Source organism: Gekko japonicus, unplaced genomic scaffold (assembly GCF_001447785.1).
Source record: "Gekko japonicus isolate JY-2015 unplaced genomic scaffold, Gekko_japonicus_V1.1 scaffold2917, whole genome shotgun sequence".
Classification (NCBI taxonomy): Eukaryota; Metazoa; Chordata; class Lepidosauria; order Squamata; family Gekkonidae; genus Gekko; species Gekko japonicus.
In genome coordinates, this window is record NW_015161496.1 from 10,200 (window position 1) to 37,937 (window position 27,738).

Sequence of the window (27,738 nt, forward strand, 5' to 3'; positions counted from 1 at the left end):
CCCCTCACTCTTCAGCTTTCCACCCCCCACACACCTGCAGCCTCTCCCGTGCTCTGAAGCCCTGACTGCTATGTCACATTGGCTGTCATACGGGGGCCACCTCAGCAGCATGTAAGGATACAGAGCCCACCATTTTCTCCAGGGGAACTGATCTCTGCCATCTGGAAAGCAGTTGTAATTCTGAGTGATCTCCAGCCCTCACCTGGAGATTGGACACATTTTACCTCAGAACAGCAAACTGTTTAGAATGTTAGAGGCAAAAGCCAATCAAGTTGCATATGCAAACGACCTCTGTGTTCCGAGGCAAAGGCCAATGAGGCTGCATATGCAAATAACCTCTGTGTTCTGACTGGCTATGGGGGGGAGAGGAACAGCAAACTGTTTAGAATGTTGGAGGCGAGACTCAAGAAATGCAGCCAGTGGATAGGGACAGATTCTGACTGACACACCAGGGCGCCAACCAATTCCGGAGCGTATGGAATGTTCTAGAGAAGTGCCACCACCATTCGGCTTTTATATATAAGGGATATTATATTATATTATATTATATTATATTATATTATATTATATTATATTGGCACATATGTACATACTTGTTTATATAGCACAAAAGCACATTTATGCACATGTAATAAACCAGAAAGACAGGTGCATTCAGTTTCATTATATGCAATTAAACTCAACCTACGTTCCAAAAATTAAAGGACGGAATGAGGGGAAGGAGAAAGGAGGGTAACAGAGACTGAGAGTAAATACATTTACACATACTTAAGGTTTCATTGGGTCAGGGGATAAGAACTAGTATGTTGAGCCAAATGCTTTGAAGAAAAGGTAATCTGTACTTTGCTTCACTGTCTTACACCCAAGTCATCAATCAGGAAGTCAGATTTAGAAGTCAATTTCATATCAATCCCAGCCCTTGTTTTGCTAACCAACAGCACATATGGAAGGGAAAACCAGTGCAACATGGAAAGTCATGATAGTTGGGGCTGGTATGATTAAAATTGTTTCCAGTACATGGCATCATTCAGGCTGTGTTCCTGTGAGATATTCTTAAATGGCCAAGTGCCAAACAAATGCATCTGCATCAGTTATGTGGTCATCTTCATAATTAAACGCGATTAATAATCTTTAAAAAATGATGCCATGTGAACATTTCAAAGCAATTAGTTACTCATGATATGACTACTATAGGTTAATGTGCTCATCGGATAATAACCTCCTAAAATAATAACCTCCTAGTACTACTAATAAAAAGCACTAGAAAAAGCCCTCAAAAGAAGCAGACTTGAAAACTGTTAGCAATTTTCTCTTCTGGATTTATTGCATTCTCTGAGTGTGCCGCCATTTTCTTCTTCATACATTTTAGACCATACCCCTTTGACTTTAATCTTTATCCAATTTCTTTTGGCCCAAGATTAAAGCCTTGCAGGGAAGTTTGATAACCAAATGATAATACCAGATGCAGCATCATCTGTACTTCACCTAGAAGTCTGATCCAAGTCAAATGGGATTTATTCAAGCTGAAGAGGAAGAATTGGTTTTTATATCCCACTGTACTCTACCCTAAGGAGTCTCCAAGTGGTTTACAATCACCTTCCCTTCCAATCCCCCACAACAGTCACCTTGTGAGACAGGAGGGGCTGAGAGAGTTCTGAGAGAACTGTGACTACCCTGTGACTTCATGTGAAGGAGTGGGGAATCAACCTCAGTTGTCCAGATCAGACTCTCCTGCTCTTAACCCCTATACCACTCTGGCTCTTGTCATGCATTCAGACTTGCCCAAGATTTCTATTCATTTATGAAAGTTCCCCACCCAAGCAAGATTACCATTCAAATGTGTGGCATATACAGCAAATTGTTTTACCTTATATATACATTTTTCGATGGTAAACTTCTTAGCTCAAATTTTATAATTTCTTAGTAATGTTTTTACATATTTTCTTAATGCCATCAACATTATGTATGATTAGATGGGTTTCCTGCATATAGAATGAATTGTCTTGTCTATTCTTTTATAAACAGTGTTTAGAATTCCACATACCTTTGTTAAATGTAAATAATCATCAGTAATCAGCTCTATATATGCATGAACTACATTTCTAAACAATGACAATGAAGGAAAAAACCCGAACGGCTAGTCATTGCACACATAAGCAGCCTCTTACAAAGACATACCAGCTGTTTTGAAGTTCTCAGCTCAAGACTTGTAGGATGTAATATTTAGCATCCATACACCACTGTAGCATAGGGTTGCTAGGCCATGTAGGAGGTTTGGGGACACGGACACGGAGGGGGCACAATGTCCTGTGTGCCACTACATCACTTTTGCTTCAAAAGCAACATAGTGTCTTGCAGGACACCAATGTTTTAAATTTTTATTTTATTTTTCTCCTACTGCTGCTTGTGTCAGCGGCCAATGACAGCTGATGGCAGGAGGCCTCCCACCAGAGTGGGATGCCTCGCAGCCCTACCACAGGACATTAACAGTGTGTCACATTTTCTCAGAAACCCTTCCAAGAAGTCTGTAAATAGGTCAGTATTATTATCTTTACATTGTGGACACTGAGGCAAGGGCAGATGGGCGAGGAAGGGTATGAATAACCCAGGAACAAAATGGGTTCCAGGAAGGAAATAAATCACAAACCAATGACATAATTACACCACGCTTGTTGGTGGAGGTCACCACTAGGCTTGACCTACTAACCACTTCCTTCACTGTTTCCTTGGCAACTGTGGCTACATTCACGCATCACTGGATATTGCACTACTGGCAATCATTTGCTATGAATTTGCATAGGAACATCCAGTTGTGAGTGATTACTATAGCACAACAACAGTACAATATCCAACCATGGGTGGATGCAGTCTGTGGTACATTGGGCCCTTCTCTGCCCCCAGGCATTCGGCACCAGTGGCATAGAAGCAGTAACACCAGTGCACAGCTATTTACTGCCCTCCACACAAAAGGCTGGAGATTAGACTTCCCAAGGATAAATGCCATCATCCTGTTCAAGAGAAAATTCTCCTGGAACAGAGGCACATGATCACTTTCATGCAATCTATCTCTTATAGAATAAGCAAGAATAAAGCTGATGCTCAAAGCACTTCCTCTGGAGCCATCCAGCTGAAATACCACATCACTCTGATCTTCTTAGCCCAACATCAAAATTGATTTTTTTTTCAGCAGCAGATATATATAAAAAAAGTTACCAAGCCATAAAGGAATATTGCACAATACACAGCTGCACAGGAAAAACACTACGACCGTAGCACAGATGAAATTTGCTATGCCAGAGACTCCATGCTGAATCCGTGCCCATAAAGTGATTACACCAATCAAATCAGTAAACATTTGTCTGTACAGAACCTTCTTCCTTTCATGCTAGGTCAATGTTGAGGACTGGTCACCTGCAGAGGCCCACAGCTGGGCACAGAGTAGGGTTGCCAGGTCTGGGTTGGAAAATACCTGGAGACTTTGGGGGTGGATCCAGGAGAGGGCGGGGTTTGGGGAGGGGAGGTGCCTCGGCATGGAACAATGCCATAGAGTCCACCCTCCAAAGCAGCCATTTTCTCCAGGGGAGCTGATCTCTGTCAGCTGGGGATCAGTTGTAAAAGCGGGAGATCTCCAGGCCCCACCTGGAGATTGGCAACCGTAGCACAGAGCCAATGCCAACACCTGGCACCCCCCACCCAAAAAGAGAGAGAGAGAGAGAGAGAGAGAGAGAGAGAGAGAGAGAGAGAGAGAGAGATATAGAGAGGCACATAGAACAAAAAACCCCCACCACCAGCCCCCCCCAAAGAAAAAGAGAGAGAGAGAGAGAGAGAGAGAGAGAGAGAGAGAGAGAGAGAGAGAGGCATATCTGGTGATGCAGAAGAAACAAAGCCAGATTCTGCTGCATCCTCCAGGTGCCCCCAACCCAGGAATGGAAAATGGCTCCAGAAGTCCCTGCATTGTTACATGGAGAGTAGCAGGAACAGTGCACAGCCCAGAATGCAATTCTTCTTGCAAATTTAACCCTGTTGGCATTAGCAGAACTAAATTAAGCATGAAACAGTTGGACTTTACTGCCACCCATGGCTCCTTCTACCAGGATGTGAAGAAATGCATTGCTTCTTTGGAGGTTTGAAATCAGCAAAAATGAGTTGGGGGGGGTTCTCTCTGGACAGAGAACAGGCAGGAAGTGGAGGAAGTCAGTTCAATGGCTTTCCAGACTTACCTCAACCCACCTTCATACAAATGGTAATTGATCTAGACAATGGGATAGTCCAGCCCCGCCCTGCCCCACTCCAAGCAGGGAAGAGAGATTTGGAGGTATTAAGGACTTGAAGGACTTCAGGAAGAAACTTCTAGAGACTTCAGGAGAAGCTTCTTTGACCCAGCCAGACCAGATCAGTGGGTGGGGAAAGAGATAGGATAAAACTCCTGGGAGCAAGGAGGAGGGCCTCTTGGGTGCTGATTCCATTGGAGCAGACAGAACTCCTGAGGTCTGGAGGACGTGGCCATTGCCATGTGCTGGCCTGACAGGCTTGGAGGTAATGGCACTCCTGTAAACATCTGGTAACTTTCTAACCTAAGGACCCTGCCTTATATTTAACAAGAGATAGGACCACCACCCACTTGGCAGCCCTAATGGAAGATAATCTTAAGCATGACTAATACAAACTTTTCAGATAGAGCAAGTAAACAGGGAGAGAGTTCTACTTCCATAATGAAATATTACAGGAACAATCCACAGGTACAGAAGATAAAACGCTGGGAATTCAAGGAGGAAAAAAAGAGGGGGGGAGGAAGAACTATTTAAGGTGGAATTGCTACAGCAGGGCAAGTGATATTATAGTGGAAATTAAGGAGATTTAATGTGATTTAAGGATATAAAATTTAAGAGAAAAGGTGACTAAATTTAAATGTTAAAAAAATTAGTGTCACAAGGTAGTTTTTATTTGTAATTTTAGAAAAGCCCAGAACCTTGTAATGTGACTAAAACAGATCTTAATAACAGTTGTACTGTTAATGATAACCAAGAAGGTTAAATTGAATTAAAACTGAAATTAAATCAAATGTCAAAGAAGCATTTGTTATAAGGCAGTTGTATGTGTTATTTTAGAAAATCTTAAAGACAAAAATTATCGCTATATGGAAATTCTTATAAGAAATGTGTATTATTTTTCTCAGGATTAAGCAATATTTAGTAAGAACTAAATTGGGACTAGGATATAGAATATTAACAAAAATGCTAGAGTCTTTAGTAAAATGTAATCTTAAAGGGATCTGAATTAGGTATGTTATTTTTAGAATGCTTTTCTTATAGAACAGCTGTTTTTGTTATAGAAGGGCTACTTACAAGCAGTAGGATGTTAAAGATCTATAACCGTGTAAGTAAAGATTAGTTTGGCAACAAATGATTCAGAGATTATAAGAGCTTTAAATGTGAGAATCTATAGTTATGAAATTAATATAATTTAAACATGATTAATTAATCGGACTGTTTTATTAAAATATATTAACAAGGCAATAAGGTAATAAAATGTTATTTAAAAAATTTAAGAAGCTATAGAATGCTATTATGATGTAAAGGCAATAATTTGGTTTTTTGCAGATAACAAGAAATGTATGGGTTTAAATGATTATGTTTAATATAAAGAATTACCCAACTGTATAAGTAGAATTATTAATGTAATTGTTATGTATTGGGACTGAAACATCCCAGGACTGTTCTACCAGAGACTGGCTGAGCTTGGAGCCCAAGAACAATAGACCACCAGGACTCTGGAAGTAACCTATCAAGAAGTAATGTTATGTAAACAGCCTATCGTTGGGAGTAGGGTGTGTTTGGGTGTAGCAATTGCATGCTATTTAAACAGGGCTGGGGTCCTGGAGTTTAGTCTTGTACTTGCCGAAATCACTAATAAAGTACAGTTGATCACTAGTAGTGGGGTCTGCTCATCCATGGAACCCACTATTTAACAGTAATGTAATAGCGTTTGTAGAAGTAATTGTAAGCACTGTTTTCTTTTTTTCACTTTGTACCCTTTTCCTATTCCCCTTTCCCTCTCCCTTTTTATTACTCAATAAAAATCTAAAAAAAATTTTTTAAAGGAGCACCAGGAGGGGAGGAGGTGTGCGCATGCTCTGAAAAACAGACGCCGTTGCTTCCCCCGCTTCGAACTGACGAAAGATTAATGACCTAGAAGAGGAGATTAATCTCACTAAACTGCCAGAGAACAGCCTCAGAGGTCTCTAAAAGAACAGTGAACAAGGAGTGCCGAAGAACTTGTGGCTGGGCAGGGTAAGAGGAAAGTTATCAACCTTTAAAGAGAGAGAAGCTGTAGGCAGCTAATTAATCAAAATGGCGACAGTGAAGTCGTTATCTGAACAGATTGCCCAATTTCAAGCCTTAATGTTAGCCTCACAGGAAAAAATATCAAAAGAAATTGGAGAAGTGAAACAGGAGCTTAAAAACATTAAAGAAGAAATCAGGGGAGTGAAAGAATTAGCCATAGAGGCAAAGGGCATGGCCAAAGATAACAAGGAGCAAATCATTCAGTTGAAAAAACAGACCGCGGAACTGTCAGATAGAAGTAGACGGGCGAACATGATAATACATGGAATTTCAGAGGACGTGGGGCAAAAGAAATTGGAGCAATGTTTGGTGGAATGGATATCAGAACAGGGGATAGAATTGAAGGAAGACCAAATAGAGAGAGCACACAGGCTGCAAACGAAAAGAAGAGGGGGGGAACCCCGCCCAGTAATTGTAAAATTTGCAGGAGAAAAAAAACAACACCAGATATATTCAACCTTAAAAAAAATTAAGGGATTAAACTACAAAGGAAAAAAAACTTACGTTCAACAAGATTTTTGCCAAGACACGCTGAACCAAAAGAGATTAATGAAACCATATGCTCAGCGACTTTATGATAATAAAATACAATTTAGCTGGGCGTACCCAGCCTCTATAATTATCTTTCAAGAAGGAAAAAGACTAAGTGCAAGGAATCCACAAGAGGCAGTAAAACTACTGGAGAAGATGGGGCTTGAAACAAGGAACCTGGAAGAGCAAATAGAGATGGAGGAAACGGCAATAACAGACGATGAGGAAGCAGGTCCTTCTACGCACCAGGAAAAGAGGCAAAGGACAAGCTCCTAGTGGCAGAAAATTAAGGGAAGTATCCATTAAACAAAAGGTCACTAGTAATGGGAAAGAAATAAGCTATCGGGGGGGGGTGCACACACCTGAAGGTGTAGAGAGAGGATGAGCTGTTCCTCCTCAAACAAGAGCTCTACACAAGGGGGAAAGTGGGAAGGGGGAGGGAAGGGAAGAAGGGTAAGCAAAGTTAACAGAACAAGAATTAACTCTCAGCGTGGGGGGGGAGGTAAACTTAGAGTAAAAGAGTATGGCTAAAAGGTTAAAAGTGCTGACACTGAACGTAAATGGTATGAGCTCTGATTTAAAGAGATACAGACTCTCCAGATTTACAAAACAACAGAACATAGACATTATGTACCTGCAGGAAACACACAAACCGAAGAGAGATAATAAACCATTGTTTAAAGACCCAGCATGGGTGGTGCTGGCTGAGGCTAGAAGTGAATTTAAGGCAAGGGGAGTGGCAATATTAGTACATAAGAAGCATGATATCAAAATAAAAGAAATAATAGCAAATGAGGAGGGAAGATATCTGTTTGTTAAATGTTTATTTGAAGGCAAATTAATAACATTCATTAATATATACGCCCCCAATAAAGGACAAAAAAGATTTTTAATAAAAATTTTCTCAAAAATACAGAAATTTGCGGAAGGCGAACTGCTGATAGCAGGAGATTGTAATTTAGATATTACTAAAAATAATGTGATATGGTGGAAAAAATGGAGTTTAATAGAAGCATATGAAGCACTGGGGTTGGCGCCAAAACCGACATTTTTTTCAAATAGACATAAAATAGCTTCACGTTTAGACTTCATAATACTTAAAGAATTTGGTAAATGGGAACCAAAAAATATAGTTACACACCCAATATGGATTTCAGATCATGCCCCCATTAGCTTAGAAATAGAGATCAACTGGGACAAAGTAAAAAAGAAAACATGGAGATATAATAACATGATAATGTCTAAAGGAAAGGATAAGCAGTATATGGAAAACCAGATAAAACTATACTTTCAGGAGAACAGAGGAACAGTAACTACAGACATGCTTTGGGATGCAGCCAAGGCTGTAATTAGGGGTCAGTGTATAATGAAAGAGAAAGAATTAAAAAAAGGATGGTACTCTGTAAGAAATGATAAGATACAAGAACTAGAGAATCTACAAAAACAGCAATTACAAAAATTTTGTCACAATAGAAACAAACTAATTACAGAATTAAAGAAACAATTAGATTCATTAGACTCAAGGGCACTATGGAAAAAACAAGTCATGGTAAGAGATGAATTCCAGAGGAATTCAATAAATTCAGTCAAAAGACTAGCAAACTATTTAAAAAGCAAAAGAGACAAGCAAAGGGTGAGAGCCATTAGGGTAAACAGGAATATAACACAGAAACCAGAAGAGATCAAGGAAACCTTTATGGATTTCTATAAGACCCTATATAAAAAAAAGAACACCGTGGACTTTGAGGAATTAATAGAAACTAAACTTACAGAAACGGAAAAGGGAGGCCTTGAAGAGGAAATAACAACGCAAGAAATAGAGCAAGCAATAAAGGGTTTAAAAATAGGTAAATCACCAGGTATGGACGGATTCACAGCGGAATTCTATAAGGAAATGAGGGAAATTTTAGCACCAGAACTATGCATAGTCTTTAACGATATACTAAAAGGAGGAAAGGCACCTAACACTTGGAGGAAAGCAGAAATAACAATATTATTAAAACCACAGAAGGACCCCAAGGAAGTGGGTTCATATAGGCCAATAAGCCTATTAAATCAGGACTATAAGATCTTTGCAAAAATAATGGCTAATAGACTTAAAAAAATTACCCCTAAAGTAATAAAAGAAGATCAGTATGGCTTTGTTAAAAATAGAAGTATAGCACACCCGATTAGAAATATATTAAATGTATTAAGTCACTGTCGATTGGGGAAAATAGGTCTGCTTAAACTAGACGTATACAAAGCATTCGATACATTATCTCATGAATTCCTGTGGAATATAATGTCGAAATATGGCATTGGCCAAGGATTTATAAAAACCATACAGGAAATATATAGAGAAAGCTCAGCAGTGGTGCGAATAAATGGGGAACATACTGCGCAATTTCCAATTACTAGGGGAGTAAGACAAGGATGCCCGCTTTCACCCTTTTTGTTCATAATGGCGATAGAACAATTAGCAGAAAGAATTAGGAACTCAGGAAGGATAGAAGGCTGTAAGATCGGCAAAGAAGAGATGAAGATTAATTTGTTTGCAGACGATATAATAATAATGATGTCAAACCCAAAAGAAGGAATTAAAGAGACAAAGGTGATACTAGAGGATTTTGAAACAATGTCAGGACTAAAAATTAACATGATGAAATCAGAAGTATTATACCATAATGTGAGTAGAAAGGAAAGGAAAGAAATTAATATACTAACTAAAATAGGATTGGGAGTCAAGAAATTTAGATATTTAGGAATAGAAATATATCAGAATATAAATAAGATTGTAGAGAAAAACTTTAAAAATGTTTGGAAAAAAATAGCAGGAGATAGGAAAAGATGGAAAAGAAAGCCCCTAAATATAACATCCAGAATCAGGAGTGTAAAAATGTTCTGGATACCTAAATTAACATATTTATTTCAAGTACTACCACTAGAGATTACCAAACAAACACTGGAGAAATGGAATGCAACAATAAGGGAATGGATATTTGGTAGTACAAAAACCAGAAGTTCAAAAAAAATAATATATAGCCATAGTTCAGAACTAGGGTGGGGTGTACCAGACATAGTAAGTTACTACGAAGCGTTTCAACTGAAAACACTTTTAGAAATAGAGGAAGATGCAAATCAGAAATGGGTCAAATTTGAAAATGAGGCAAACAAAGGAATAGGGAAATATGGGATATTTACAAATAAAGGGGAAAGAGAAGATAAATTAGAGATGGGGCCTAGAAGAAATACATTGAGAATTTGGAAGAAATGGCGACAAAAATGGTTAAAAGGCATATCTAGATGGGCACCAATAGAGACCTTAGAAAAAGATAGTACAGATCATAGATGGTGGGAACTGCTTAGAGAAAAAGGATTGAGAAGAATAAAAGATATGTGTATTGGAGGAACTGTGAAGTCACTCCAAGCATTAGAGGGAGAGATAGGAGTAAGATATTGGTTGAAAATAGCAGGTCTATACAAGAAAGTCAAGAAGCTAATCGAGGATGGGAATATAAGTACAGAAGAACCAATAGAAGAGATATACAAAAGAATGAAACAAAATAAGAGAGGATTGGTAGGGGCAATATATAGGAAAATGATTTCAGATAAGGAACAAACAATTATACAATTACAAAGAAAATGGGAGAAAGAAACACAAATAACAGAGCAAAAAGCTATAAAACTTATGAATGAAATTAAAAAGATTAAAGTATATAAGTTTAAAGAACTGGAATTAAAATTTTTTACCAAATGGTATAGAACCCCAGCAACGCTAGCAAATATGTTTCCAGGATTAAGCCCTAACTGTTGGCACTGTAAAAATGTAAAAGGGTGGTATTCACACATGTGGTGGGAGTGCCCAGAGGTTAAAACTTTTTGGAAAAATATAGTAGGGAAAATGAATAGATTATTTGCAGTAAATATAAACATAGATTTCGAATTAATGTTGATAAGTACAATAGGAGTGGAGACAATAGAGAGAAGGCACCAAGGGTTACTGAAAGCAATGGTTTTAGCAGGTAAAGCAGTTATAGCAGCAGGATGGAAAGATGCAAGCAAATGGACAGAGAGAAACTGGCTTAACTATGTGTTTGAAATTATTCAGGCAGAGATAATCTTCGAAACTAACCAAGACAAGCCGTGGGAAGAAAAAACAGCGACAATTCAAGAGAAATGGACCGTATACTGGAGATGGATGGAAGAAGAACAAAGGAACGACGTTCAGTGGAAGCTCCAAACACTATGCCCCTGGCTGAGAGAAAAGGACTAAAAACAATAGACTGGGGGAGGGGGGGAGGATGGGGAGAAAATGTTGGAAAATGATGGAATAAGAAAATGTATAATCAGAAGAAAATAATAATAACAATAAAAATATTTATACAAAAAAAAAAAAAGGAGCACCAGGAGGAAGGGCAGGGCAGTCAGTTGACAATAGCCTGCGGGGTATAAATGTGATTAATAAATAAATAAAAGGCAGTAAGCAGTCCCCGTGGTGACCAGACTCTGGAAAGTGGGAGACACTGAGGCAAGGCCTCAGAACATGGAAGGGAACCTGGGAGTCCTGACAATTCCTGCAAAGGGCAATTCCTGCAATGGTCAGGTAATGGCACTGAGGCACTGAACTGAGAGGGAGAAAGCCCCCTCCAGGTGTTGGGAAAACCCAGGACGGCAGGGTGGAACAAGGTCTGCAGGCCAGAGCAGGACTGCTCCACCACATTCAGCATCAACAAAACTAAAATAAGAATGAAACAATTGCTGCTCTATTCCCACCCATGGCTCCTCCTATCAGGAAATGGGAGATTCTAACAGAAGCTTCTGGGCAATCCCCCGTTTACTGATTAAAAGGGTGCCTGGAGGAGTCAACAGACTGCAAATTCTTGTCATTCCTTTTTGACTAGTCAATGTCGGTAGGGACCACTGCTCAGTTGTCGATGGGACTCTGGGATGGAGCTGCATTTCCTGATAGGTGGCATCAGCAGAGAAGCAATCCTTTTGTCCTGCTTTTAACCCTGAAACAGTGGCAATAGAAACAAATGTAGAAAAAGTAATGTTCCACAGCCTCTGGGTGGATTCGTAATGGTGAGCAGAGAAGTGGAAAAGAGGTGTAAGGTTACCAACCTCAAGGTGGGCCCTGTAGTTCTCCCAAATTACAACTGATTTCCAAACAACTTAAGAGGAAATGGCAGCTTTTGAGTGCAAACTCTATGGCATCACATCCTGCTAAGCTCCCTCCCATCCCCAAGTACCACCCCCAGGTGAATTTTTCTAAGTCCCTTCGTCCACTCATTTTACAGTTCTTAGCACTTCTATCAAGGTTCTTTTGCTAATGAATGGCATTTTATTCTTTTCTGAAGCTCATCAGAAAGCAGTAAGTTTTAGATGTTTATAGCGCAATTCTATGAGGATTTACTCCAGTCTAAGCTCACTGAAGTCACCCTGCACAGAACTGTACTGTGTCACGATAGCATACCAAAACTATCCTTGCCAAATGGTGTTATTTTAGCTCATCCTTTTCCACCTCCAAAACCTCATTCATATCGTTCACTGCCTCGCACCATGTCATCATGCACTGCAACAAGTTTTTAAATGAGAAACAAAGTACCCCTCAAAATTTGCAGTACTATACCTCAGGCCCTGTGATATGCAAGAGGCCAGAAACGGCAGCTGCAACAGAGTCATAGCCTGCCCGTTGAAACTTTGGACCAGATTGACCATACCCTAAAACAAAGAAAGGACACTATTAAAGCAGAATATATAGAACAGTGATAACCAGTCTTTTTGGTAAGTGTGCCTCAAGTCAGCTAGGTTGGATGGATTTAAATTACCTCAGGGGAAAATAGAGATCTGAGTAGTTTCCTACAGTGAAATTCATTTATTTCCTGAACATGCATATGAATTGGTTGCTGCAACAATTAAAACATAGGTACTCAGAGAGGAGACATATTTTGCTTGGACCCACTCTGTACACATCCAAAGATACTGAGCAAAGCCACTGATACTGAGCAAAGACTCCAGTCCAATGCACACTTATTTGAAATTAAATCCAAGTCAGTGAGGAAAAGAGAGATTTACTTCTATCTAAGCATGACTATAAGATGTTCCAGAACTTTCCAGAAGCAAGAACAAGGTCATTACTGACCAAAGCAGCATTTCAGATGGGAAGTGTTCATGCTGCGTGCTTGGCAGGGTCATCAATATTCATAATTTGAAGTCCAGTGCTACTCTAGCTACTATACACTTGCAACCCCAACATGTTGGAATGCTTTTGCCTCTAGCTCTCTGAACAAAATGGAGAAAGGAAGTAAATGCTGGGAGATTTTAAGGGCAGTGTCTGGGAAGCGTGGAGCCTGCGGAGGATGTCACTTCACTTCTATATGATGTTCCAGCAATTTCCCAAATTATCTGGGGCAGTGTTCCCTCTAAGCTGAGTTAGTGTGAGCTAGTTCAGATTTTTTTAGCCTCTGGCTCACACATTTTTGTCTTAGCTCAGGAAGGATGGCTCCAGAGCAAACTAATTTATGCAGTAGACAAATTGCTTGCTCACAACTTTAATGCCAGTAGCTCACAAAATAGAATTTTTGCTCACAAGACTCCACAGCTTAGAGGGAGCATTGATCTGGGATACATAACATAGAAATTCTTAGAGTGTCACTATGGGTGTCATCATCCATTTTTTCTCTCTCACTCCTCAATTTCCCAAGGGCAGAGGATTGGGGCCAAAGGTTGGGGTTTGCCCACCATAGGCAAGCAAATACCCAGCCTAGGCAAACAGGAATGTAGGTCTAATTCTGTAGCCAACCTCTCTTCCTCCTGGCTAGAATAACCCAACATTTATACCACTTGTGGCACTCCTGTCAAAAACATGGAATAATATATATAATAATCCAACAGAAAGTCATTCTGTGCAAACCCCATAAAAATGAGCACTGCTCTCAGTGCTATGGGACCAAATTGTTTTCTGAGCACATTTAGCCCACTTAGCTAGAGACAATCAAATTAAAAGACAAATGTGCAGATTGACTGTGAAAAGGCAAACACATGCATTATTTGCTTGTTGAAACAAAATGGAGACGTAGTTCCTTTTCAGTTGAAGCCCCCATGTATTTTAAGATGGTGATCTGAGAATAGTAAATATATGCTCCCTCTACAGTTCATGCAACACAAATCTATTTTACATTCTAGTACTGTTACACAAGTAGATGCTGCTGCACAAGAAAATATGGACATATATGGGTTATTTTTCGGGGGGGGGGGGATCTGGTGCAGATATTTCTGAAAACAGGTATGTGTATATCATCCAGATTCAATCCAGAAAGCTACATAATCCTTCCAAATTAATACAAAACACCTTTAAAACCTGTTGTTCTGCCAAATATCATCCTTATCCATTATGAACAGACTACATCTTTCTTTAATAAAGATTAATAAAATAAGGAAAAACACAAGCAATGGGTCCATAATGAGAAAAACCAAACTCTAAGCAAATGCATCCTTATAATTACAGAGCTGCCAAATACGTTCAAATGAAAAACTGCTTTTAAAAAATGTTGGTCACATCTTGATCTCTACAAAGAATGAGTAGAATGTTCTAGAAAGGCAGGCCTAAATACCACAGAACAGACACAAGCATGATGATCTAAACTACAGAGATGAACTAATGAATAAAGTGTGTGAGTGACTTGTGGAAAAATTAATCTGGGTTTAATTTGAACCAGGGGGAAATCATGGATACGCTTTGAAAGCCAGGCCTCAGCCTTGTGATACCAGAGCTGGTGCAGTGCTTGAATAAACACATGAGGTTGGTAGATGGTCACTCATAAGGACTGCTTAGACTCCAAGCAATTAAAAGGTGCTCTCCTTTCTTATCCTTCTCTTTAAAGCTACTGAAGTAGCTTCTCTCCTCTTTTTCTTTCTTGAAAACCAGGCACATGCACAAACCCTTGTTATGAATAATAAAACTATGGCACCTCTCCTCCTTTACCTCCTTTATATGTGCACATATACTCACTTGCTCTGGAATGGAACTGAACACACTATTTACTCTCTCCCCCAAATCAAAGCTGCTATATGCCTCCTCCAGGGAAAATAAGAGCCCTGTTCATAACAATGAATATGCATACAATCCATGCACAGTACAATATGTGTACACCGTACACTTAATTGTTCTTTATACACGCATTGAGTAATTCTCATATTACTCGATTCTCAATGCATGTACAACTGAACAAAACCCACATTTATCCAGGTACTGGGCCCCGGTTTCATTTGGAAAGTGGTTGTGCTTTGCCTCTTTCTTCCAAATACATTTTGTAAAATAAGTAAAATAAATGTACACATGTACAGGCAGGATGTATGTGCATTCACTGTGTAACATGTGAACAGGGCTACAGAGGCAGGTTACAATGTGCAGGTTACAATGTGGGGTACAGGCAGTTTGCTTTGGGGAAACAGCAAACCAAAGTTTTCCTTACCTAAGCAGTATAGACCTGCTCTGAAATGCTGTAATTTTTGTACAAACCACCATTTTAGACAGACTCCACTCACTAAGCCCCCATTTTGTGACTGGTAGTTTCCAGGACAATAAAATCTTCCCTTCCCTGAGATATGAGAAGGAAGCAGCCAATTCAAGCCTCTGCTCAGCTACAACCTTACTGCTTAGATTTAGGCCTGGCCTACAGACACAGCAGATTGAGGAGATGGGATTCTGAGGTAGCAGAATGCCATAAACCACTTCAGGTAGTGGCGGGGAAGTCACATTCCAATCCTCCCAGTCCCCCATATAATAACACCCTACTAAATAAAAGGAGGAGCCACATAAGATGTTTGCAGCCTAGCTCTTTACAGTGCTTTACTAGCCTTTCTCTTACAGAGAATTACTAAAGGCGCGGGGGAGGGGGGGATGTAATCCCACCCCTGCAGTCTAAAGTGGTAGTGTCCATTCTCTCACCTCAGTACTCCCTGGGCCAGGCCTGAGGAAAAGTACTGTCTGTGATTTGGCTCTCAATCTGTGAAAAAAGATAATATGGACTAGCTGGGCCCTATTGATTTTTAAATTATATACCCTCACACATACACACAATAACATAAACAAAGATACCCCCCCCCCAAAAAAAAAAAACCTTGGAATCTACTTGTAGACATTGATATAGAAAAGGGCCACAAGGCAGGGGTGGCCAAAATGAAATAAAAATAATATAAATCAAGTTTCCCATTTTGAAATTCATATATTTCTTGAATAAGAATGTTTGACTGTTGTGCAAAACAAAACATACTGCTTTTCAGCCTTTAAGCAGAATCCAAAACCTCTGGCCACAAAGATCACATGTAATACAGAATTATATCTGAGATAAAAAAGACAGATTTCTCTTTGGCTCTCCTGTTGAAATGTAAGGTTATTAGGTAAGATGACTTACTTGAAGAATACAGCTACAATTCTATGCATGAGCATTTGAACATATGTTCTACTGAGCAAACTTAAATGAAATTTCCTGTTCAGAAACTCATATATTGCGTGAGCAAACATACATACTGTTTGGTTGGTATGACAAACAAAACACAATGGTCTTGTGAGTTTTATTACCATACTATTCTTTATTATTTAAACTGTTTCTCATTCAACTAACTGTATACATACGTGTTTGAGCTTCATGTTATCTGTTTTTATATTATTTTTAACTGGAACCTATTTCACCTACAGGTCTACAAGCAGCTCTGGTGTCTTTTTTAACGGAAAAAGTAAGGTTGAAAAGTTCCTTACCAACCTTCCCCCCCACCTTGAAAAAAACCAGCCCCAGGAGCGGCATTTGAAAAATATTTTTTAAAAAAAGAACAAAACATGCTTTAAAATTATCATGGAATAAAACATAATATGTAGTTTGAGTCTCAATCCACCCCTCTCTCCATAGGAAAATACAGAGGCGTTTCCCACTCCGTTCTATCAGCAACTCTGGGCTGCTTTCCATACAGAGGCAATTCTCAGTGTAAGAACATAAGAACATAAGAGACGCCAATGTTGGATCAGGCCAAAGGCCCATCCAGTCCAATGCTCTGTATCACACAGTGGCCAGAAATACCAAGTGCCATCAGGAGGTCCACCAGTGGGGCCAGGACATTAGAAGCCCTCCTACTGTTGACCCCATCCCCAAGCACCAAGAAGACAGAGCATCACTTGTCCCAGAGCCCCTATCTATACCTTGTGGCTAATAGCCACTGATGGACCTCTGCTCCATATGCTTATCTAATTCCCTTTTGAAGCTGTCCATGCTTGTAGCCGCCACCACTTCCTGTGGCAGTGAATTCCATGTGTTAATCACTCTTTGGGTGAAGAAGTACTTCCTTTTATCCGTTGCTCTCGTTGTTGGAAATGCAAAGGCATATGCAGTGGCTATGGAGAAAACAGCAGCTTTGCCCTCCTCAGCCTCTCCCACCCCGCCACCCTTTCCTACCACTCAGGGCCTTTTGTAAAAATTGGGAATTGCAAGACTGCTATACCATTATAACTTGTAGATTGTGATAACAGATCATTATAATAGTGCTATAGTGATTTAGCAATTCCCCCCCTCAAAAAATCAAAGTCCTCTGGTGGCAGGGGGAAATGGGGGACTGGAGGGAAAATAGTACTCATGTGGGACCGGCTTGCAAAAATGTGCACCTTCCTGACAACAGAGCATCAGAAGACACTCTGACTGCAATCTTTCCAAAAACACTGTGCCAGATCAGGTTTGGGAAAGACTGCAGCAAAGCAGGGGGAAACACAAAAGTGGGACAGAGGACAACGTCATGCAGAAGAAGAAGAAGAAGAGATTGGATTTATACCACACCCTTCACTCAGAGTCTCACAGCGGCTTACAAACTCCTTTCCCTTCCCCTCCCCACAACAGACACCCTGTGAGGTAGGTGGGGCTGAGAGAGCTCTTTCAAGAACTGCCCTTTCAAGGACAGCTCTTATCAGAACTATGGCTTGCCCAAGGTCATCAAGCAGCTGCAAGTGGAGGAGTAGGGAATCAAACCCGGTTCTCCCAGATTAGAGTCTGCACACTTAACCACTACACCAAACTGGCTCTCAGATGATCTCACAAACAGCATTGTTGTAAGAAAACCAAGATGGAGGAACACATTCCTGTGGAAATAGCCCAAGACCATTCCTGTTCCCTTCATTCACCCATCTTGCTGTTCATACAAAACATTTGCTCCATGTGCTCTCCATTTTTTGGCTCTTAGTCCCCCTACTATCTTTCTTTTTCCTTTCTCCTGCTACATACAATCACCATGTAGTCCAACTGAGACAATTCACGTTTTAATTTTCACAGGTGCATATAGCTTCACTACATGTGAAACAGAACACTTAAAAATACAGTGGTCAGTCTGCGCATCCTGAAGCTCTACACACATGCAAAAAATATACACATTGTCCCTGTTCAGACATGGCAACCACACCTATTAGAAGATTCTTCACACAGCAAGGAGGCTCCTGGTATGTATAGATATAACCTCTGAAAAGGTCATACAACATGACCAATTGTTATTTTTCCCTCTTAGATTCTTTATAAAAATGGACCTCAACATTTATTCAGCAAGTTAAAGTTTTATCCGTGGAACTCCTGAAAAGCAAAAGTTTTAAGAACTCTCAGCAGCTTTGGAGGGCATTCCTGATAGTCATCCATCAGAAAGTGATGCTGCTTATCATCAGTAATAGCGAAGCACATTTGGTTTCTAGTAACCCTGAGAAACATCACCTATATTAAAATCTACCACTGCACGCCAAACAAGTTAGCTCCCTAGCAGAACAGGAACGTTGTTTATCTCTCTCTGCCAACATACATTACCAGATGTAAGGTTTCATTTAACAATGAGAAGGAGCAAATCAATACAAGGAACAAAAGCAGCAGGGTATGATTCAGAGTTCATTCGGCTTCTACTTCCTATGCCATCCTTTACTTGCCTCCAATGAAAACAAAATGCACATTAATCTGAAGTGGACATACAATGTTCTACAGATTCTTCAAGATGCAAACACTTCTCTGCATCATCCTGTGCTCCGCTCCTTAATTTCTACACACTGCACTACTACCGCAAGCTGGACCCAAAGACACTTTCCTCCCTAAGTGCAAGTCCTCTTCGCTCTAAACAAGACTCATCTTTGTCTCACTGAAAGTGGAAAGAAGCTCTTGCTTAGTTGAAGAGAGATTTTGGATCTAACCTATAATAGTGTCTTTTCCCACTGTTCAATGATCCCATATAATGTTCCTACATTATGTATAATGTCCCTAAGTGCGAGTCCTCTTCTCTCTAAACAAGACTCATCTTTGTGTCACTGGAACTGGAAAGAAGCTCTTGCTTAGTTGATGAGAGTATTTGGATCTAACCTATAATAGTATATTTTCCACTGTTCAATGATCCCATTTATGTATAATGTTCCTTAATTCCTCAAAACACAAACTTTACATCAACAGGGAGTTTACATCACCCTCCACATACACATAAACTAAGCATGTATGCTTTGTCAGGATGATGGCTTCCTAATGGTTCTGGAGGACTGCTCAATGTTTCCTCAGTGAGAGCTTCTGACATGAAACATTAGTCTGATAGCTTTGCCTGCAGACAATCCGGGGGGAGTGCTTACCACCACCTTCAAAATGGCAATAATAATCTCCAGCATCTCCACCCACCCTCTGTTATCCCTTTAACAGGGCTTTCTTCACTTTAACAACTGAGCTATGGCTGAGTTGTAATTGGTGGGTGACTTTTCTCACCCCTGTATGGATGCAATCATAGACAGAGTTCCTCCAACCAAACACAGCTCCTGGCTCTCTCATACTTGCTTGTTTTATTTGGAGTTTGATAGAGTGGTAGACTTGCACTGGCTAGAGAAGGGATGAACTGACCTGGATAGCACAGGCTAGCCTGATCTCGTCAGATCTTGGAAGCTAAGCTTGGTCTGCCCTGGTTAATACACTGTCACATCTCCCTGGAAAGCACAATGCTCACATTCCCATAACAGATGGAAAATAGTTTGGTGGGCTGCACCACAATCACATTTGGGTTCTGGTATTTGGCCCCATTTAAACAACAAGGCTGCACAACTGCCAAAGCCTGTTCATATTCTATTAGCTGTCTTCCATACTTTATGTGGCAAGTCAAATCCTATGGGCCTCTCATTGGTGTTTATCAGGTTAGGGATACTAGGTGGAACTGACTGAATCCATGTTCGCAACCATTCATTTCCTAGAACAACATTTTGTGATTGCAGCATTTGTGCAGATCTTATCGCTGGGTGTCGGGATCTTAGTCATCATAGGCCTGCATCAGCCATGTCTTGCACCATGGGGTGCAATTCTAGCTCGCCTTCTCGTGGAGCACCCTGGGTTACGCTAAAGTGCAAGAACTTCTGGCAACCAGACAATCATAGGATCTCCTGTCTACACTACACACATGGAAACAATCAACCAATCTGTGGGCAAGGGTCAGCATAACAGGTGGGCAAAGATCAGCGATTAGGCACACCGATCCTGATTTGAGCCTATATTTCCAGACTCTGTAAACATCTGGATTGATCAGTTACTCTGATCCAGTAAGAGCCCTGACCTTTGCACATCCTAGTACCTGTGGACATCTTAAAGCTAAGGGTAGCTTGTTAATTATTGTACTTCTCTTGTTTCTGTACGTGCAAGTCCAAACCTAAACCCACGGTGGGTGGTGGGGGCAGAGTGTGGATAAAATAAACGCTTGCTGCCTTGAAAGGCAGACTGATTTCTCTACCCTCAAGAGAGAGCTGTCTCGTGTCATTCCTTCACCAATCAAACAGTCCTTCTCAATCTAAGGTTGCTAAGCAGAGACAGGCAATGGCAGGCCACCTCTATTCATCTATTGCCTTGAAAACTTTATGGGATTGCCGTAAATTGGCACTGACTTGACAGTACTTTCCAGAACCTGGGAGGGGATAGATAAATGATTGTTTTATTCTGTTTTGAATTGTATTAACATTGGCATACGTGCCTCATCTGTTAGCCGCCCTGAGCCCACTTTGGGGAGGGCGGGTTATAAATCCAAAAAAATAAAAAATAAAAAATAGATCAAGAATGGATTTGACTGGTACTGGTCACTGTCATCAAATGATATCCTGAATAGATCCATTTTTAAGGACCCTGCCCCCTCCTCCAACCAAGACCCCCTTGGTCAGTGGGATCCCCCTCTTATTTTGGACTTAGTTGTTTTAACAGGCACCCTTTTTTAGAGCTTAAGTGCCAGGAGACCTGGAACTTAGGGAGTCTCATAAATTTATGTATTTATTTATTAAGTTTATATCCCGCTCTCCCCAAATGGGCTCAGGGCGGCTAACAAAGAGGTATATGCCATGATTCAACAGCTAAAAACAGAATAAAACAGTCAATCACAAACAAAGTGCCAGTGCTCTAAATAATAAGCTCTTATAAATCCAAGATGGGGTTCCATAAACCAGCATAACCCATCAGCAAAAGTTCCGGATAGTACTGTCGTCCTTTCATGACCAGTTCTTCAGGTCGTCTGATTGTCTTTCCAGAGCCAGCTCACATCCTGATAGAATCCACCATCAAAGATGGCAACTTGGTGGTGGTACAGTAGCGGTGGCGGCTCCTATGCAAAAGCCTGGCGGAAGCGCTCCGTCTTACAGGCCCTGCGGAACTGCATAACGTTCCACAGGGCCCAGATCTCCTCTGGGAGCTCATTCCACCAGGTAGGAGCCACCACCGAAAAGGCCCTGGCCTTGGTTGCAGCCAACTTGATGTCCTTGGGGCCTGGAATAACCAAAAGATGTTGCGTCCCTGACTGTAGTGCTCTTGGGGGAACATATGGGGAAAGGCGGTTCCTTAGGTAAGCTGGACCCTGGCCATCAAGGGCTTTATAGCTAAGACAAAGAAGAAAAAAGGGGGGGAAACCTGAACCTAAACCTAGAATTCAGAACCTAAAAAGGTTAGACAAGAATAGAAGAAGGCCAACTCTAAAAATCTAATTATGAAACATACAAAAATATACATGTATTTTTTCAACATAAATTAAAATAACAAACAAAGGCCCACTCATACCTCATATACAAATATAAAAACATACAAGGGCTAATAAGATAGACCTAACGCGTTTCGGCCTTTACAGGCCTTCCTCAGAGGTCTAATACAGACAGAACATGTTGGCTGATATGCAAAAATACATACAATCATACATATATGGAATAAAGACCAGAAACCAATTGTTCCAAAGTTTAACCACTGGGCAAAGAAAAGAAATACAAAAATACAAATGAAGCCTCCAGTGCAGTCACATGTCCAGTAGTACTTCTCTCTGGTCAACTGTATATTCTTCTGAGATTTTACAGCCAAATGTTCCCAATAAAATATTCCTTAGGTTAAAAGCAGTGTTGATCAAAAAGGTGTTGGGAACATTTTATTGGGAACATTTGGCTGTACAATCTCAGAAGATTGGGTAAACCTTGGAACAATTGGTTTCTGGTCTTTATTCCATATATGTATGATTGTATGTATTTTTGCATATCAGCCAACATGTTCTGTCTGTATTAGACCTCTGAGAAGAGCACTCAGGTTTACACTCCATCCTGTTTCAGGAGCTATCTTGACTAACCCGAATGTTTGTGTCAATGCAGATCTGGATCACTTCAACTTAAAGTACGTTATTCATGTTGACTCACCCAGACTCTTTGTGCCCATGCAGGTTTGGCTCACAATAGCCTAATTTTTTTTTAATTTAAATCTTTTAAGTTTAAATTAAAATTACAATACTAAAGCCACAATTAACAATCTGTTACAGAACCAAAAATCACAATGACCAACCATCTAAACTGTGTTACATTGGGGGAAATACATTCTTAACACATATAAATTCTAAGGCTGGTTTCCATATTTTGTCCTATTTACACAGAGGGACTACCATATGTAAATCCCCCAAAAAACAGATTATGCATAATCCTACCCCATCAGGAATTGTTCCCAGATTTTCTGGTACCATTTTTTAAGCAAGGATCCCGTGAGGGATTTCCAGTTCCTGGCAATGACCAAGAGAGCGAAAGCAACCAATGTAGAGACAAGAAACTTGGTCTTTTTATCAAGCAAAGAGTTAGCCCCAAAATCCAATAACTAAAATTCTGGAGAATAAGGCTCACAATAGCCTAATCAAGGTATTTCCCCCCACTTTTTCCCAGCAAAGTTTGACAGCAGTTAACTTTAAACCAGCCAGTGAGATTCAAACTTTTCATCTTGGATCAGTCAGGTTCCTGGTAAAGTGGATTCCCATGACTATGTTGCAGGATCCCTCCTTTTCTCCTCACTCTGCACCTTGGACCTCTCCAGACCTCAAGCACAGGATTTCAGGTCATATGTCCCTTTCCTAAAACTTCACAATTTCTTGCCTCTTACCTTTTCTAAGTTTGCCCTCTTTTTGGTGTGTGCATGTGTGACTGCTTAGGGAATTAGTTCTCAGGTGCTTAGTGTAGCTTCTTCACATTTTTGCTTCATTTTATTTTGTATACAATAAAATCATTTGTTTGTTTTTACGATCACTCTCTCTCACTCTCTTCATAATTTTATTTTGGGGTATCCCCACTAGTGTTCCCTCTAAGCTGAGTTAGTGTGAGCTAGCTCTCAGGTTTTTAGCCTCCAGCTCACACATTTTTGTCTCAGCTCAGGAAGGATGGCTCCAGAGCAAACTAATTTATGCAGCAGCCAAATCGCTCGCTCACAACTTTAATGCCAGAAGCTCACAGAGTAGGATTTTTGCTCACAAGACACCACAGCTTAGAGGGAACATTGACCCCACTGAGATCCACCATGGTATACACAGACCTTTCTGGAACCCTTTTTTTAAAAGCTAATTTCCCCTTCTTTGGGTCCAGTTTGGGTAACACATTACCCTACAAAAGATCTTACAGGAATCTCAGAAAAGCAGCTATCCTGTGCTCATTAGTCCAGTGAATAAAATCGCAAAGGAAAGCTTGCTAACCAGTCAATACTAACCAGGACTGACTGTATCAATAAATCATTGGATACTTCACTATTGTTACTATGACGGACTGCACTTTTAAAAGCTTAGAAGTGCTGTACAAACAGGCAAAGAACTGTGATGGGTTAATTTTTCAAAGAAACAGAGAGCATTGAGTGACAGGCTGCTCCAAGGAATCTGAGTGGTTAGCATCAGCTGAGCAGAGAAAGACTTGAGAGCTGAAGGTTGAGGAGAGAGTCAGTCAGACTTCAGCCCTAGCTGAGAAGAGTGTACTGACAGTGTCTGAATTCAGCCCTGACTGAAAGCAGTTTAACAGAGACAGAGTACTGGGGAGATTGGCAAGGAAGAGTGGGTAGTTAACTAAAGACACCCATTCAGGCCAAGTAAAGAGGACAGATCTTCTAGTGAGAGAAGAATTTTCCTAGCCAGTCAAAACTGGGAGATAGCGCTGAAGAGTGGAGAGATCCCTGGTCTGGTGTTGTTAGAGACTGCCTTGTGAAATCTTAAGAGTCAGTTAAAACTCAAGAGTACTGGTGTGTTTAGAGAAGTACTGGACAGAGTGTCCCGGCCTTCTAGAAACCAAAGGAGTTAGTGAATACTCAAAGAAAGTGTACTGGAGTGTTTGAGAAACACTGGAACAAAAGACAGATTTTATGTCACTGTGAATAGCTTAAGAAATTCTCATTAGCCTGAAACATGAATTGTAATCTGTGCATCTACTGATTTTACCTCAGAGTTATTTATTCAGGTTACCTCAGAAATTTTACCCCTGATTTCACCTGACCTTTCCCCCTCTATGTTGAATTAAAAAAAAAAATTGAACTTCCAAAAGCCTTGAGTGCCATTTCAGTTGTTTCAGTTAAAAGGCACTCTCAACCCTTCCCTCAGATTTCTGGGCTAAGCCAGAAGTAAAATATCATACTGTGACAGGATGGGACAGCCAGAGTTCTTCAGAAAATAAGAAAACAGATAACAAGGGTGGCTCAATCACAAAGTGAAAGAAAAACGGAGGGAAAATCTTGCCTCTGATGAAGGGAAGTGCACAGGTACGTCATATTACACTATAGCATTCATTCACAACTGAATTGTCCTGGGTGGGCAAGCCAATCCAGTCGCAAACGATTGCTACAGTGCCACAATATGCAATACAAAATGATGTATGAATGTAGCACAGGACTGTCCTCAAACCAGGGGTTGCATGCCTGTTACAAGGGCAGCCCTGGTTACAATTTACCACGTTAAGTCGTATATCTGCTTAATGCTATACCTGCTTAAGCAAACCATAGAAGGGGAGGGGAAACTTTGGAACAAAATGACTAGAGGAAGGGGGAAGAAGTGTATGAGTCACAGCATGCTCACAATCTCCTCAACACGATTAGGAGATTGGCAAAGGTTTAACATGGCCAATGACTAAGAGAACTGTGAAATACAGAAGCAGGTGATATCTGCTAAAAAGCAGTACTGTTCTCATCTTGTACTTACACTTTAGGACAACCAAAGCCACACAAAGCCTTTTCCATTATAATATTAAAATAACAGATATTCGGGTAGGTCAAACCCTCCTACTGCTGTATTCATTTTTGAAGGTTTGAAGCCATCACTGTGCTTTATGTGCATGAAATGCTCTCGACCCATGCACAAAAGAGACAAAGAGTTCCTCCTGCTGCTCTTACGTTTTCAACTCAGCTCTATGCCAGGGGCAGCCTTAGCAGGAGAGGATGAAGGCTTCCTTTGGGTAGAACTGACAGCAAGCCTCTTATCTGCACTCAAAAAACAGCTTTGTCCAAAAGTATCTTAAGATACTCTCTTCAAAATAAAGGACATGACCTCCGAAACATAAATAATTCTGTTTAACAATTGCAGAAGAAAATGCCAAGATGATGTATATTGAATCTATTAGATAAGCATATGGAGCAGAGGTCCATCAGTGGCTATTAGCCACAAGGTATAAATAGGAACTCTCAGTCTGGGGCAAGTGATGCACTGTATTCTTGGTGCTTGGGGGGGGCGACAGTGGGAGGCCTTCTAATGTCCTAGCCCCACTGCTGGACCTCCTGATGGCACCTGGTATTTTTGGCCACCATGTGACTGAGTGCTGGACTGGATGGGCCATTGGCCTGATCCAACATTGGCTTCTATTATGTTCTTATGTTCTCTTATAGGAGAGTTAAATTAATATATAGTGTGGATGCTGTCCATTGTATGGAGGGAAGGTTGGACGAAATGGATTTCAAATGCCTCGCAAAGGACTTCACATAAGGGAGATGAGTATGTGCAATATTTCTAGGTCCAAAGAAAGACTAACAGGCTTCAAACAACTGCAGTAACTAAAAGACCTTGTACAGCAGTCTTTAAGCCTTGCTCTAGAACAGGGGTCCCCGACCTTTTTGAGCCTGAAGGCACCACTGTAATTCTGACAAAGGGAGGTGGGCACCACCACAAAATGGCTGCCACAGAAGGTGGAGCCAGCTACAAAATGGATGCCATTAGCTTACCTTTTTTTACCCAGTGAAGATCCTTGTGCTGTGCTGGCAGCTGCTGACAAAGCAACGTTTTTTAAAAAATCTGCACAGCTATCTCCAATGCCCAGCCAGAAGCTCTGCTAGAAAAAAAGCTGCACCTGGCTCTGCCACAAGCACTTGGCGGGCGCCCAGAAAGGTGTTGGCGGCCGCCATGGCATCCATGGGCATGACATTGGGGATCCCTACTCTAGAACTACAGTCATATCCTGGTGCTTGGGGGGGGGGGGTCAACAGTGGGAGGGCTTCTAATGTCCTGGCCCCACTGGTGGACCTCCTGATGGCACTGGTATTTCTGGCCACTGTGTGACACAGTGTTGGACTGGATGGGCCTTTGGCCTGATCCAACATTGGCATCTCTTATGTTCTTATGTTCTTATGTTCATATGATCTTAGGCCTAGTCCTCAAAACTACCAGTTCCCTAACACCCTCAACTATCAGTGAAAATCTCTAAATTATAAATCATATAACAACAGTATTACTATTATGAATCACGAGGTGGGGGATGATGTAGACTGAGAGAATAGTTTCTTGCCCAAGTATGCCTAGTGAGCGTGTAACAGAGATGAGATTTAATCTAGAGAATTCCTGGCTCAAGGAATCCAGTTCCTATTAGGGCTGCCAAGTCCCCCCGGGGGGTCGATTTCCCCCCGCTTTGGAAGCCCGATTTCCGCCGCTGCGGAATCGGACCCTGAGGGAAACCCCACCCCAGCGTGCACATCAGCCGGAGGTGGCGTGATGACGCTGGGGGAGGGGCCACAGCCATTTGAGGGGGAAACTCTATGATCTTCTTCGTGGTCTCTGTGCATCACACCCTTGGGATACTCTGCGCCTGCGCTGACCTTCTCGGTACCGATAGCTAGCAAAAGGGATTTTCGCGCCTCTCCCAGGTCACGCGCCGGCTCCACTGCGCATGACCAAGGAGGGGCACGCAGATCCCGCCAGTTCTCTTCTGACCGCCGCGCTGGTAGGACGCCTTCTGCCTCGGTCTGCTAAGTACCAAACTTTTTTTGCTAAACTCGCGTTTAGTTAGTTTCTCTTTCTTTATTTTTGTAGTTAGCATTTTTCTTTCTGTGTTTGTTCTTTATTTACGTTCCCCTCCCGCTGGCCTATGGCCCCGCGGTGGGGTTGTTTCAAACGGTGTAGGACTTGCGGCCTTAAAATATCCCCCACCGACGGGCACTCGCTTTGCCTCGTTTGTTTAGGGGAGTCGCACTGTGTCTCTAAGTGCAGACATTGCCGAAAGTTTTCGAACCAGACGAGAAAAAACAGAGCAGCTCGTCTACACTTGGCCCTGATGGAGAAGGCACTATCTCCACAGTCCTCTTCACCGTTGGACACGTCCGGGCACGCCTCGATGTCCACCTTGGCT

The 27,738-nt window shown here is 41.1% G+C and overlaps 2 protein-coding genes across 3 annotated transcripts in view; one reads left to right on the forward strand and one right to left on the reverse strand.

The window, feature by feature from the left end:
- Positions 1–27,738, reverse strand: part of SUGCT (succinyl-CoA:glutarate-CoA transferase) — a 59,292-nt gene that overhangs the window by 1,162 nt on the left and 30,392 nt on the right. The window contains exon 7 of the mRNA XM_015429189.1: positions 12,487–12,578. Coding sequence (XP_015284675.1) covers positions 12,487–12,578 — 92 coding nt within the window. The remainder of the gene's footprint in view (positions 1–12,486; positions 12,579–27,738) is intronic.
- LOC107125741 (uncharacterized protein PF11_0207-like) lies at positions 6,292–11,105 on the forward strand. 2 transcript variants are annotated; one of them, XM_015429194.1, is made up of 2 exons: positions 6,292–7,188; positions 10,966–11,105. In XM_015429194.1, exon 1 carries the CDS (start codon positions 6,351–6,353, stop codon positions 7,149–7,151), a length of 801 nt encoding a protein of 266 aa, XP_015284680.1. In that variant the 5' UTR covers positions 6,292–6,350; the 3' UTR covers positions 7,152–7,188; positions 10,966–11,105. The 2 variants fall into 2 exon arrangements, with proteins under 2 accessions (XP_015284680.1, XP_015284681.1); XM_015429195.1 differs by having other exon boundaries at positions 6,292–7,166.

What these genes read in the sequence shown, in the direction of transcription:
- LOC107125741 (XM_015429194.1), top strand. Translation starts at nt 6,351, where the DNA reads ATGGCGACAGTGAAGTCGTTATCTGAACAGATTGCCCAATTTCAAGCC.